This window comes from Syngnathoides biaculeatus, chromosome 2, assembly GCF_019802595.1.
Source record: "Syngnathoides biaculeatus isolate LvHL_M chromosome 2, ASM1980259v1, whole genome shotgun sequence".
Lineage (NCBI taxonomy): Eukaryota > Metazoa > Chordata > Actinopteri > Syngnathiformes > Syngnathidae > Syngnathoides > Syngnathoides biaculeatus.
The window spans coordinates 22,796,920-22,810,317 of record NC_084641.1 but is presented as its reverse complement, the minus strand read 5'-3'; the positions used below and the strand labels follow the sequence as shown (position 1 = coordinate 22,810,317).

At 44.0% G+C, this 13,398-nt stretch overlaps 1 protein-coding gene and 1 long non-coding RNA gene across 2 annotated transcripts in view; one reads left to right on the top strand and one right to left on the bottom strand.

Annotated features, from left to right (window-relative positions):
- Positions 1-13,398, bottom strand: part of LOC133512135 (uncharacterized) — a 145,758-nt gene that overhangs the window by 47,344 nt on the left and 85,016 nt on the right. The window lies entirely within an intron of this gene.
- The window catches only part of skia (v-ski avian sarcoma viral oncogene homolog a), an 84,071-nt gene that overhangs the window by 64,485 nt on the left and 6,188 nt on the right, over positions 1-13,398 (top strand). Inside the window, exons 2-5 of the mRNA XM_061841458.1 lie at positions 10,370-10,486; positions 11,424-11,542; positions 12,041-12,345; positions 12,462-12,778. Coding sequence (XP_061697442.1) covers positions 10,370-10,486; positions 11,424-11,542; positions 12,041-12,345; positions 12,462-12,778 — 858 coding nt within the window. The remainder of the gene's footprint in view (positions 1-10,369; positions 10,487-11,423; positions 11,543-12,040; positions 12,346-12,461; positions 12,779-13,398) is intronic.

The following is a 13,398-nucleotide window of genomic DNA, read 5'->3' as shown; positions in this document are numbered from 1 at the left end:
GAAGTGTTCAAAATCTGAGTTGTTCAACTTCCGAAACATATTTTCACACAGGAAATAATGTAAATGAGTTTAATCCGTTCCCAAATTTCCAATAGTAAATTCGCATTTTATTTCCCATTTATGTAAAAAATGTACACCCTGGATTTAAACAATAAAACATGCAAAAACTTAAAGGAACTAAATGTATCTCATACACCTTTTTGGTGGCGGTGTGATGGCTCAAGAGGGAACGAGGAAATGTTACACCGAAGTCACCCCCCAAGATTTGACTGCGTAATTATCCAGTAGCTTCTCAATTTCTTCTTTTATCTGTGGCCTTTGCTTTGTAATGCTCGTCACTTCTTTGGCAACAGCACGTGCCTTCATTATATTTTTATTCTTTAAGATAGTCGAAATAGTCAACTTAGTCATACGATGCTTGCTAGCAAGAATTGTAACAAACATGGACCACATTTCTGTACTTAGCGTACTGAGACTGACTGTGGTTCCCTCAACTTTTCTTTTCCTTCACTGCTGGTAACACCGCTGTCTTTCTTTGTGGTCAAGGCAAAGAACATACTAGAAATATAACACACACAAAAAAAAAAAACATCTTGAGAAGCACGAGTGAAGGGACGTGCTCAAGCTATGAGCCCTCACCAGTGTTCTGTCAGTAACAGCTTACTCCAAGTGAACAGGGCTCGTCTCGGCACTGCCCTGTAAGCATTCATCATTGGTCCGTTCGAGTCCCCTACCCGTTCAACATGGGTTTCGATATGGACGGGTGTTCAGACACCGAAAATTGGGTTGAAAACCAAAGCATTTTTTACACAGATTTTTTTGGTTGAAAGCAAATTTGTACAACTACAGAGACGTTCACATTCTGAGGTTCCATTGAATTTTTGTTTTACGTGATGCACCGTCAGTGGACACGCAGTGGTCTTAAGAACCACAGCACAGAGACCAGTACAGCTGTGTGCCTGTGGCGGGTCAGACTGGCATTGGTAATTTGGTAGACCAGCACAGGCCGATGGACCCAAAAGAGGGTGGCTTGTGCCAGTGTGGGTTTGTTTACAAGTGACTTCATTCACTCCAATCATCTCTCTCATTTCCTTGGTATGTGGAGCAACGACCGTCTCGACTGAGACATCTCTGCGGAAAAGGGCGTTACATAATCACGGCAACCACTGGAGCATAGTCATTGCTCTTGGGCAGTGTGGCAAAAGACAATGTGAGCGGGTACTTTTATTAAATACAGAATGAGCGAGCAATAACCGCTGATGACTTCTGCGGACGTCATAATCTGTCTGCCGGTGTGCCGATCAAATTCACCAAAATCGGGTTAGACCGTCTGCACCGGCAGTTTGATGTCGTCTTAGCAGGCGTCCATAGTCCATAGTGTGACTTAATAAACTGACTCTGAGACATGCAAGTGTCGAGATGATTTAAGACTTCCTCTAGCATTGCAGTTACGGTATAACTAAAACTAGGACAAGGAAACTTATTGCAAATGCTGAAAGTACAGGTCTACAGGTGAAGACCAAATGTGCAAGACGGGATAAGACTGTAATTGGTTGTCGGTCTCGGGTCCCTGTTCCAGGAGGGTTCTACGGCGAAGGCTTTAGCAGGCGTAATGATGCCTGTAAGATGAGAAGGGATTTGATTGCAGGCCCCCGCCCTCATTTAAATCCCCTTCATCCTCGACTCTGACACGAGGATCCAAGCAGGGCAAGTTGCCAGGACAAGACTGGACACACAATGTGTTCACAATAGCAAACTGTTATTAGCAGTCATTGGTCTGTCCCATTTTAAGACTACTTGGCGAGGAGTGTGCCATTAAAAACAAGACACACTCTGGAGTTGGGATTTTAAATTGGAACGTAACACAATTGCAAACCACATAAACCTCGTTTTATCTAATTTTAGTGAAAAAGAAGAAAGTTCGAGTTCAAATGCTCTCTAAAGCTGACTGCTGTCAAACACAACGCCTTGTGTGTATTTTTTTTGGTTGTTGCTATTATTCTTGCAAGTTACAAAAGTGAAAGATTTGTTTTAGATTTAGGGATATGTACAGGACATTTGTATGAACAGTACATGGGCATACATTTCAGCAATTTTAAAATGGAGCTAGTATACACAGTACTGCATCATGTGCATGTGTTTTTTTTTTTTTTTTTTCTTCTTTCTCAGTACTCCTTGGGTTCCACAGGTTATGACTTGTCCTACAGTCTGGATTGAGGTGGAGATGTAGGTGCTGGTCTAGCATCCAGTGGCCCTTAAGTCATAATTGGAAATCAAAGTGCCGGTTTGCATGTGCATGCATGCCCTCTCTCTCTCTCTGTCTCTCTTTGCCAGCTGGCAGAAGTGTTCTTGCCCACACACACATTCCCCACTGCTATTTATGTATTTGCTCAGCCGTGCGATTTAACCCTTTCACTAGCAACCTCAACCTTAGGGCACGTTACATGTCAAGCAGAATTATACCCCATGATCCGCATTCTGCCGTCTTGCACATACACAGACACATTCCTCCCCTTGTTAACCATAATTCACATCTGGCCTCCTTTAAAGGAGGGCAGCTATTTGCACTGATGCAAGGCTAAGAGCCCGCAGCATACTCTTCACCCCGCGCTCCCCCTACAACCTTCTACAACTTTTATGAGGGCTGTAAAGAGAGGATTTTTTCTCTCTCAACGGTTCTTATGCCAGACCTGGCTTTATCACCACCTCCTAATTAATGCAAATTACAAAATCTACTCAAATCGATACTGCAACAAAGAGGGCAATGATTAAGAGCCCATTCAAGAAGCAAGTGACAAACTATCCATCCATCCAGGCATTTTCTTTGCCGCTTATCCTCACGAGGGTCACGGGGAGTGCTAGAGCCTATCCCGGCTGTCAACGGGCAGGAGGCGGGGTAGAACATGCAAATTCACACAGGCGGGTCCGCGATTGAACCCGGGACCTCAGAACTGTGAGGCCAACGCTTTACCAGCTGAGCCACCGTGCCGCCTTGACTGTAAACAATATATTCTAAATAGGTAATTTCTCTGAAAGTACTTTCATAAATGGACTGTGTACTTACATACACCATAGTCCAAATTCATAGCCGATTTAATGTTTCACATCAGAAAGGGAGACAAATGCATTGAAGCTTGAGCCTGTGTGTCGGGCATCTTATTTGCATACGGACACATTAAATGCAGAATCAGGCGCTATATGTATCTGCTCAAATACAAAAGGTGTGGTTGCTGAACTATAACTGCAATTATGACAATTTGGTGATTACTTTTACTATACACATTCTCATCTGTCCATACCAAACCTTCAAGTATATTATGGAAACAGATTAAATAATATCTCCCGGAGACCAGTGGCATCATACTGACTCCTATGTCGAGAGTCATCAAAATACATTTCTGTATGCAACATTTCCTACACTGGTAATTGTGTAATAGCTGTATCAACATTCAAACCACCAAATGGATGGAACCACGTCTTGTCACTTGGGGGTAAGCTCTGGAAAAGAAACAGGGATGGAAAAGTCCAGCTGTATTTACTTACACCCTAACCCTTCTCCCGCTGTATCTATCTTTCGTCTTTGAGCTTTCCCTCTCCTCGGTAGGCGGATCCATGGCTCTCTTCGCCTGAGAAGAGCCAGTCTCTCACCATTCCCACAGAAACAGTTGCCAAAGCAAATTTGGCGAGAGGATATGGGGACCCTGTTCTCTTTCCAAGCCTCCCAATCTCTTCCTGTCTCTTTTCTTGTGTGTGTGTGTGTGTTTCTTTCTGTGTCTGTGTTTTCCAAGGCTTTGGTACAAGTCATTCTATGCCTCCTCACTCCCTTATTACATTACAATATTCTTTCTCCTTCCAGTCTTTATCATATGAAATGTCTATATATGAACTAGTTATTTCATAGATAGAAAGTCCGAGACTTAACATTTTTCAAAGTACATTTACCATTTTTGAGGACCAGGATCGATAAAAAGACATGAAATGTTGTAATGACCCACTTGCATGTCTTTCTTGTTAAGCAAAAGTGCTTTCGTTCCATGTGTGAGTGTTCTATGCTTTCGTTCGACTTGTTTCCTGGACAATCTCGAGCTTTCTTTTTTTTTCCAGCCCCCTTGACCTTTTTTTTCCCTTCTCTGTTTTTACTGATGTGGCTGAGAGCGTTGAACTTTCCTTCCGTTTGGGACCAGGGGACTAATGTAGCTTCTTGTCCTCTCATTTGTTCCAAAAGATCCCGGAATGTTTGGATATTTCTTGGATTGGATAACAAAGCAAACACCGTTGTTACCCATTATTGAACAATATGAAATCGATACTTCCAGTCCACCCGATGTCTTATTTTTATCGGTGACGTTTAACCTTTAGCCCATCTTAAGGCAACAGCAGCTCAGATTTCACTTGTTTTGTCTACTTGCCTCTACTTGACTCTTCCTGGAAGCAGAAGCCGGTGAAATATAAATATGGATAAATAATGGGTTAGGTTAGGATAAATGGTGCGAACAGGTACCATACGGGCCTCTTTGCTTCATGCAGTTACTTGGTCACCTGAGTAGCTGTCTGTTCATTGCATAAACGCACATTTGCAGGTACTTTCATGTTCCAGACTATTCGTGTTCTGCAACACAAATTTTCTCAAACTTATAGGAATTACTTATATGCTGAGCATTGAAAACTTTGTACCGTACTTCCTTTTTTTAATCAAAGTGAATTGTAGATGAGGGCATTTTAAAGTTTAGTCAGCAGATCAGTGCACACCGATGTCAGGAATCAGCCCAAGCAACCCGGTCTTGAATAATAATCATCCTTAACATTGTAGTGCGCAAGTGGTTTTCATGGTGACTACAGACTGTTTTTGCTGCTTACCTTACTGAATACAGTCACTGTTCTCCTCAGAAAATTCCCAGCCACTGGAAAGATGGCAGGAGGAAGAAGTTAGCAAAATTTGAGCTTCGTATGTGCTTTTGAGGGGACAAACTACAAGTACAGTTCAGAAAAGTCACTCGAAAAGCGAGCTGTCTTTTACTTTCTTTTGTTGTGTGGATTAAAACTGGACTGTAAAATGGTACCCCCCCCTCCCCTGCAAAAAAAAAAAAAAAAAAATATATATATATATATATATATATATATCACTCTTTCAGAGCTTAGCAACTGATAGCAGATCTTGTCATACCTGAGGCAAAACTTTGAGAGATACAAATCATTTGTTTATTTACTCCAATATTAACAGCCATTTCATTCTTTCCTGACCCCGTGCCCAGCCTTATGTTAGAAGCGCAACAACATATACGCGATTTGCTTGTTGATGAACAGGTATGTGGCCAAGGCCCTAAGAGGTGAGCACTTCTACCTTTCCCTAAAGAGGGGGCGCCTCATTTTTCAACAAAACGAGGGCCTCTTCGGAAGTTAAACAGAGGCCAATGTTAGGTCACAGGCAGGGCGTGGCTCCAGTCGCCCAACTGATTTAAAAAAAAAAAAAATGGTGCAAAGAAAACAGGTTTTGGGACCTTTCTTCTGAGCCTACAAAGGGGGATGTTATGCAAGGCAACCAGTTTAGCACCATACCAGAAAAGACTATTTGCCACTTATAGTCAGGCAGTCTTCAGTAACATTATGCGGTCAAAGCAAGAATTGTTTCCTGTTTAAGGAAATGTTAACTGCGGTCAGTAGAATTTTCAAGAGCGCCCAATTACTGAGTTGGACAACATTTTAAAAGAGGGTCATGGGTCACTCTTGAATTCTATGTGTAGATGGGTTTTTTTTTCGTTGTTGTTAGGGTACTATACTACTACCAGAAACCAATGTTTTATTTACTTTTTGCAACCACAATCTTGCATGTTTGTTAAGGACATCCTGTAATCTATGACACAGGAAATGGTCTCAGACGAACAGACAGCTACATGTGGGAGGGAAGGCGATGGCAGTATATGAAGCGAGAAGGGTTGTGGGGTGGTGGGTGTCGGGTGACAGAATGTGTCAAGAAAGAGATTCTGCATTACCTCATAAATAGCTGTCCGTCACAAGAGAAGTGGTTAAAACCGTGTGGGATTTGATGGCATTTTTCTCATGTGACACCACACGCATTCTGCAGAGGCCATCCATATCCATTTTCCAAGGCGCTTATTCTCACAAGGGTCACGGGAGGGCTGGAGCCAAGTCCACTTGGAAACTTTCCTTAAGCAAGTTTCACCTTTGCCGGGAGCGTATTCCCCGAGATCAAGTTTTCAGAAAACAGGACGGCCTTCACAGGCCCTTTGGCATTATTCTATCAATGGTGAAAGGATGTAAGCTTGTCTTCGATTCTGTTGCTTTTCTGACTGCTGTCAACTCTATAAATCCTGATAAAATAAAAATATAACCGATTGTCTACAGCAGCGGTTGGCAAGTAGCGGCCTGCGGGCAATAATTGGCTGGCCATCAACTAGAGTATATCTGGCATGCAACATGATGTTTACAAAGGTACCATATTGATGTACCACTTCACTTCCTTGTTATAGTATTCAAGCACCTGATTGGCTGTGTAACAGGTGACGTCACAAAGAAAAGAGCAATTGGGTGATTTCCCCACCGTGACTGAAATGCGGCGTTTTGTGCGGAAGTAATGTCTACAGTGCCGGCTGTACTTGTTTACATAAGTGGTGTAGCTTAATTGCGCATTTATCAAAAAAAAAAATAGTGGTGACCCATAATGTAATATTGCAGGACAAACCATTGTCATTTAGAACGCATTTTGCTTGACACAAGTGATTGGGCGAGAGGCGCCCCCTCATACTGCTTCACCCCCCTGAGCGTAACAAAGCCCGGCAACCCTCCGACAGCTCTGCGGTCTCCGGTTTGCGCAGGCGTGTCCTCCACTCCCTGCAGCCCACGTCCCGGCTTCAACCTCGTTACAGATGAGACAAGTTGGTTTGGCATTTGTAAATGCGGATAGGGGCGGCACGGTGGGGCAGCTGGTAAAGCGTTGGCCTCACAGTTCTGAGGTCCTGGGTTCAATCCCAGACCCGCCTGTGCCTGCGTGGCTTTAATCCGGGCACTCCGGTTTCCTCCCACATTCCAAAAATATGCAACATTAATTGGACACTCTAAATTACCCCTAGGTGTGATTGTGGGTGCGGCTGCTTGTCTCTCTATGATTGGCTGGTAACCAGCTCAGGGTGACGGCTGGGATAGGCTCCAGCACTGCACGCGACCCTTGTGAGGATAAGGGGTGAAGAAAATGGCCTGATGGATGAAATGCGGATAGGATAAAGGCATAGCATTCTTTCCACTCTCCTTTGTATTGCTTCCTACAAAGACCAAAATGTATGTTGTACCTCGATTTTGAAAATTACACGTTCATAATATTTGGACACAATTAATCGGTATAATGACGTGAAGTTTGTGTCCGAGGCTAAGGACCGAGGAGGTTCAAATCCTGGCCGTGCCTATGTGGAGTTTACATGTTCTCCCCTTGGCTGCGTTGGTTTTCTCCGGGCACTCCGGTTTCCTCCACATCCGAAAAACACGCAACATTCATTTTCACTCTAAATTCCGCCAGTTCTGAGGACCCGGGTTCAAATCCGACCTTACTGTGCTGTGTTTGCATGTTCTCCCTGTGCTTCCCAAGGTTTTCGTCAGGTGCCCTGATTTCTTCCCTAATTTCAAAAGCTTTAACTGCCTGTCGGTCTGAGTGTGAGTTAGAATGGTTGTGCCCTGCGATTGGTGACCAGTTTAGGCCGGATCCTGCTTCTCGCCCTAAATCAGTGGAGATTGGCATGCCGGCGACTTAGTGAGGATAAGTGGTTTGGAAAATGGTTGGATGGAATCTATAAATTATATTTAAATGTATAATTTGACTCTAACCCTCAAAACATAACATGCTTTTACTCCCTAGGGCCACAATGTTTTTTTTATTGTATTTTTTAAAGCTGGAAGTTGAAAATAACTTTCATTGGGTATTTATTTTTTCAAAAAGTCAACTTTTAGCAAACATCAGCGGTTCACAGACAGCGGAAGTGCTATGAAACTCTGAGGGTTTCGGAACACGCAGGCTGTCTCATAACCGAGAAGCTGTTATCGCCCCACCCATCCTGTCTCATATAGACAGAGACATATTAACAGACATCCACGTGTACACACAGGAGCCCCCCCCCCCCCCCCCCACGGGAGCTGAAACTGTGCTGCCACTCTCAATGTGTCCACATTTGCTGTCCCGTCACTATGACTTGGTTTCTCAAGCCGGACATACTATATTTCTATGCCTCCACTTGACATGTAAAGTGATGTTATATTGTTAATCGCATAAAACAGCAATACACAATCAAGACTGCGCAGTCTTAACTGTGACCTAGATGCTGGCCTTCGACAATAAATTCTGTCTTGACAAATCAAAAGCCAAATGATTCATTGCAGACAGCGGGATGAAGAATGTGCACGGATATTGTAACGTGTCGTGTTGCCGGTGTGAGGTGTTGAAGTAGACGCTGTAGCCAATAATGTCTCGCACACACGCAGCTAATCGGAAACCCTTATCTGAGAAGTGTGACATCCTGTCTATGTTGTGTAATCCACACAGGCCCATTAAAGGGTTGGGCAGATAAGAGCACGGATATGTGCTTTCCCAAACACATTCATATTTTCGTCTCGTTTTATGCACAATTGATCATCATACATAATCCAGATACTCTCATTTAAGTGGATCAGATTTGAGCCAGTTGCGTTGTGCCACTTTTGATGGTTTATGATTTTGAGTAGCACAAGCACAGTCAAGCCTTTAGGAAGTAAGGAACAAAAAAAAGTCATGTTGATATTTAAAAATCTTTCTTGTTTGGATGGGTGTTGGCCCCCCACACCCATGAATCTTGCTGATACTTGCTTCCCCCTCGGCCCTTGCGGAGCTGTGATGTTGCGCTGATGCACCGGCAACCCATAATCCACGAAAAGAGGCCAGGCACGTGGCATACAGACTTTGCTCAGAGCGCACTGTGGCGTGGGTCTGCTCGCGTGTAATTAGCTCCATTCTAAGCTTATCTTTAGGCCCATACCCCCCCAACCACAATTCCCTACCTAGACTGATATGGAGGATGTAGAATATGTCCCACATCTGGCCTACAATGGTGGTCACCACAGACAGGACTCCCCTACACTGCTGTCTACCTGCGGTCATGAACTAAAACAATAATATCCATTGGAATTCATGTTAAAAGCTAAACAGTTTCTACATTTTATGTTGCTTTTGCTCACTGTAACCAACAAACTGATTGACTGAAACATAAAATATACTATTATACTACAATACCTTGTAATGTGTCGTGTTGATACTGCACAATGAAAGTCATTTATTCCACGTGGAATGTGCGAGCAAAATACCGGCTGTTTGAACAGCAGGATGCAATCGGCTAATTTAAATCCTGTTGCGCTGCAACGTTCGATTGTCCAGCTTTTGATTTTGATTTTGAGCACCGTGACAGTGGTTTAAAAGTCAAATATAGACGGACTGTCCGTGTGGGTGCGTGCGTGTGTGCGCATGTGTCAACTAGTGACAGCTCCGCTTTAGAGAGGCTGAGGTCAGTGCCACAAAGACAGCCTAACTGAGGAAAGCGATACAAAACCCTACTTGTCTGCTGTCTGTGTGTGTGCGTCCGTGTGTGACTGTCACCCATGCAGGCGTGCGTGCGTGTGCGCACAAACACACACACACACGCACACACTGCCCTAGTCACCTCTTGCCTTCACTCTTGGCAACGTATGAGCAAACACGCCTTGTTAGATTGCTTCGGTTGGTGTGTGACAACTGTGTGACACATTACCATCGTCTGGACTATGTGTGTGTGTGAGTTGCTTCAGGATTACCACACCATCAAAGTCAGCTAAAGTCAATACCACATTCAAATTTAAACGCACTGGCACTTCTAGTTATCAGTGACCTCCTTTGGCACTCCTCTATCAGTCATCCCTGTATACACACAAACATGTTTTTTTTTTTTTGGCACAGTGTAGCACATTTGCAGTTCACTGACCTTTTAGTGTGACAGTTATTGACTGGGTGCCAAGTGGGGAAGACCCTTCACACGATATGATAAAAGAACACGGATTCGGATGCGCTTGGAGCCACGTGGTTATTCAGTGTATAAACTACCGATGGGCACTGGGATAGGTTGTCGACCAGTCCAGTGTGTGCCTTGCCTACCACACAGATATCCAGATATCGACAGCATGCTCGTGACCGTAGTGAGGATAAGCCATTAGGAAAATGAATGGATGAATAAACTACAATTGTTGGTGATAATTTTTTTTAGCATTCTCAGTATGTGTTAGCAAGAGCACTATTTCACCAGAGAAACTGGTCGAAAGCCAACCTACGTCTGTGTCATAATCAGTCAATGTCCTTTTCTTCAAGGTATCAGATCCTGTTCCTATCAAAAAGCCCAAACATGAAGACATCCCGACACAATCCCCGGCTGCTGACAAGGAGAAGCAGCATGACTGGCTTCAGTCCTTTTCCAACTCCAATAAGGTTGGTTTTCTTATGTACAAGAAAAAACACAAAGAAAAAAAAAAATACTAAAGTGTAAAAGCACATGAAAACACTAATGCTTAATATTCATCCCAGATGTGTTCTACTGCAGTGAAGTAGTTTTGCATGGGTACCCATTCTATTTTTAAAACACTTGAACAGGTGAGCTGGAGCCGATCCCATCTGATTTTTGGATGAGACGAGTAGTGCACTCTGGATTGGTCACCAGACAATCGTTGGGCAATTCCAATAGCTCTTCCACCAAAACTGTGAAACTCAACAATCTTTCCAATTAATCTTGCCATATTTACCCTGACAACTGGGGGGTAGTGATTTTCGTCTTAAGTACCTGGCTCTGGGCACCAGAAGAGGCTGGTTTAATGACTTGCTGTTGAGTACAAATGTGAAAATTGATTGTTGGACAAATGCAAAATTGAGACCAAGTCCTACTGGTCATTACCCTTCGCGTTGTTCCCTTAATGCAGGAGTGCCCGATTTGCAAAGGACCTGCCGCTCTCGATCGCGTGTCAACCACCACCACCCCCACCCCCCGTCCCAAAACCTCCCAAAACAAACAAACAAAAAAAATACATCAGCCATCTCCTCGCCTGATTCAGGTGTGGCACAGACATATTGATTGACATTCGGTCGACATACGACATCCTGGCCTCTTTTGACATGTCACTCTGCTTGTGCACATCGAGGCGGATTCTAGCAAGCTGGCTTTCTTCAAGGCAGGTGCTGCGATGCCCCCCCCGCCCCTCTCACACACATTGCGGCGACGATACACTTCTCAGTATCCCCCCTGTTGGTAGAGTGTGAGGGCCTGGCTGCTTTTTTTGTGTGTATATATATTAATAATAATAATACAAAATCGTAAAATAATATTTCTCATCAGAAACATTCCTTCAACCACATTTCATCCATTTTCCCTCAGAGTTTCAACTGCATTCAGCCGAGACAGAGGCCATCAGCTTTTAGACCCTGGTCGCCACACATCTCAGCTGGCGATAAGGAACTCCCCCCCAGCCACCCACTCGCTCTCCTAAGAGACAAGTAAGTCCTTAACTATTTTGGAGAAAAAAACAAACAAACAAAAAATCTGCTTTCCAAATATTTAGCTTTCCTATGCTTGTAATAATTCCAGTATTTACACTGCGAGATGACAACCGTTTTGTTCTACTGGCTCCGATGAACTCTTTCTAACTGTAGCAGAACCTCCCACATTTCAGCATTAATAGACATTTGACACTCACACTGGTAATATCGACTTGGCATAGTGCTGCCGATGCTGCCTGCAACATACAGTAACTGTAGATCTGGCCCAGATTCTCATAAAGTGGGAGTGAAATGGCATGCGAGTACTGTATTTCATTTGAATCTATCTTTACGTTGGTTGTTGTAGTTTTCAAAATTACCTATGCGATATGGCATCAGCATTTTTCACATGGATGCAAAAAAAAAAAAAAAACCCTTTTGACATTGATCATAAATACATTTCTTTCACCTGCTGTAAGTGAGTGTAAGTAAGTTATTGGTTTTCCATACTTTTAGCTTCTACAACTACAAGAGCCTGGAGAATGCTGTGGCTCCGAATGTTGCTCTCACACCACTTCCACTGGGAAAAGTGGGTCCAATGTCCCCGTCAGTGCCCAGCACGTCACATCCAAGCACAGGGGAACCCCCAGGTGAGGGTGCCAATGCCAGCTCTAGACCTCGCAAGAGAAGAGCCACAGAGGAGCGCCAGGTTCCAGCACCCGAGGGTGCCCGCTCCCTTACCTCTACTGGCAGCAAGCAGCCACCGCCCCAAGATGACAAAGACTCTGAGGTGGAGATTGAAGTTGAGAGCCGCGATGAGTGTAAGCTCAGAACATTATCCCAGCAGTCTAAGCAGAATATGCCTGAAGTGACTGAATTTTTGAAGCCTCTTATTCACAGCCTCTAACTCTCCTCTATCTGTGATCTCTCCTGCCAGTCACATCATCTTTATCCTCCCTGTCGTCACCATCTTTCACTTCGTCCAGCTCAGCCAAGGACCTGAGTTCCCCCGGTGCCCTCTGCACAGTCACAACAGCTGAGGGCACTACCCCTGCAGCTGTTCCCATTTCAGCCCCCGTGACCCCTCCAGAACTGGGGTTGGAGTCAGAGTTGGAAAGCCTGCGGCAGGCGCTGGACAATGGGCTGGACTCCAAAGAGTCAAAGGAGAGGTTCTTGCACGAGATAGTTAAGATGAGGGTGAAGCAGGAGGAGAAGCTGGGATCCGCCCTGCAAGCAAAACGCAGCCTTCAGCAGGTAGGTTATCATGTGTATGACATCTAAATTCTTGCAAATCAGAGGCTGGCTTTTGAATTCCTAGGAAAGGGCTCAAATAAACATTTATTTTCAAGTTTCACTTCGCATTAAGAGGCTTTGGAATACATCGTGATGAATTATATTCTCTCCCTTTCATCAGTAATAACCTCAACAAACGTCTCATCACATGAATACAACACTAACTATTAAAAATACTGATGTACAGTGAACTCTGTACACTGGACCATAGGCCAGTTCTCAACATTTACAGAATAGATGTTGACTGAAATTAAATGCAGTGAATTTTTCTAAAAACTTTTAAATTGCGCATCACAAAAAAGAATTGGACTACAAAGGGTTTGACATTAATGCCCACCAACCCGCCTTTTGCTGGTGAATTGCACCAGTGTCGGGTAACAGCCACGCCCACTAGCCACTGTGCAGGTTGAACTTCACACTTTCATGATGGCGAGCCCTCCAGACTATTATGAGGTTTGGTAGTTTGGATAAAGAACAACTTTACTTCAAGGCACAGAAGCAAGCACATCACCAGAAAAGCAAACGGCGACTAGGCAAGTCTTTATTAACCCACAGCTTGACACTCCCTCACAATATTCCAT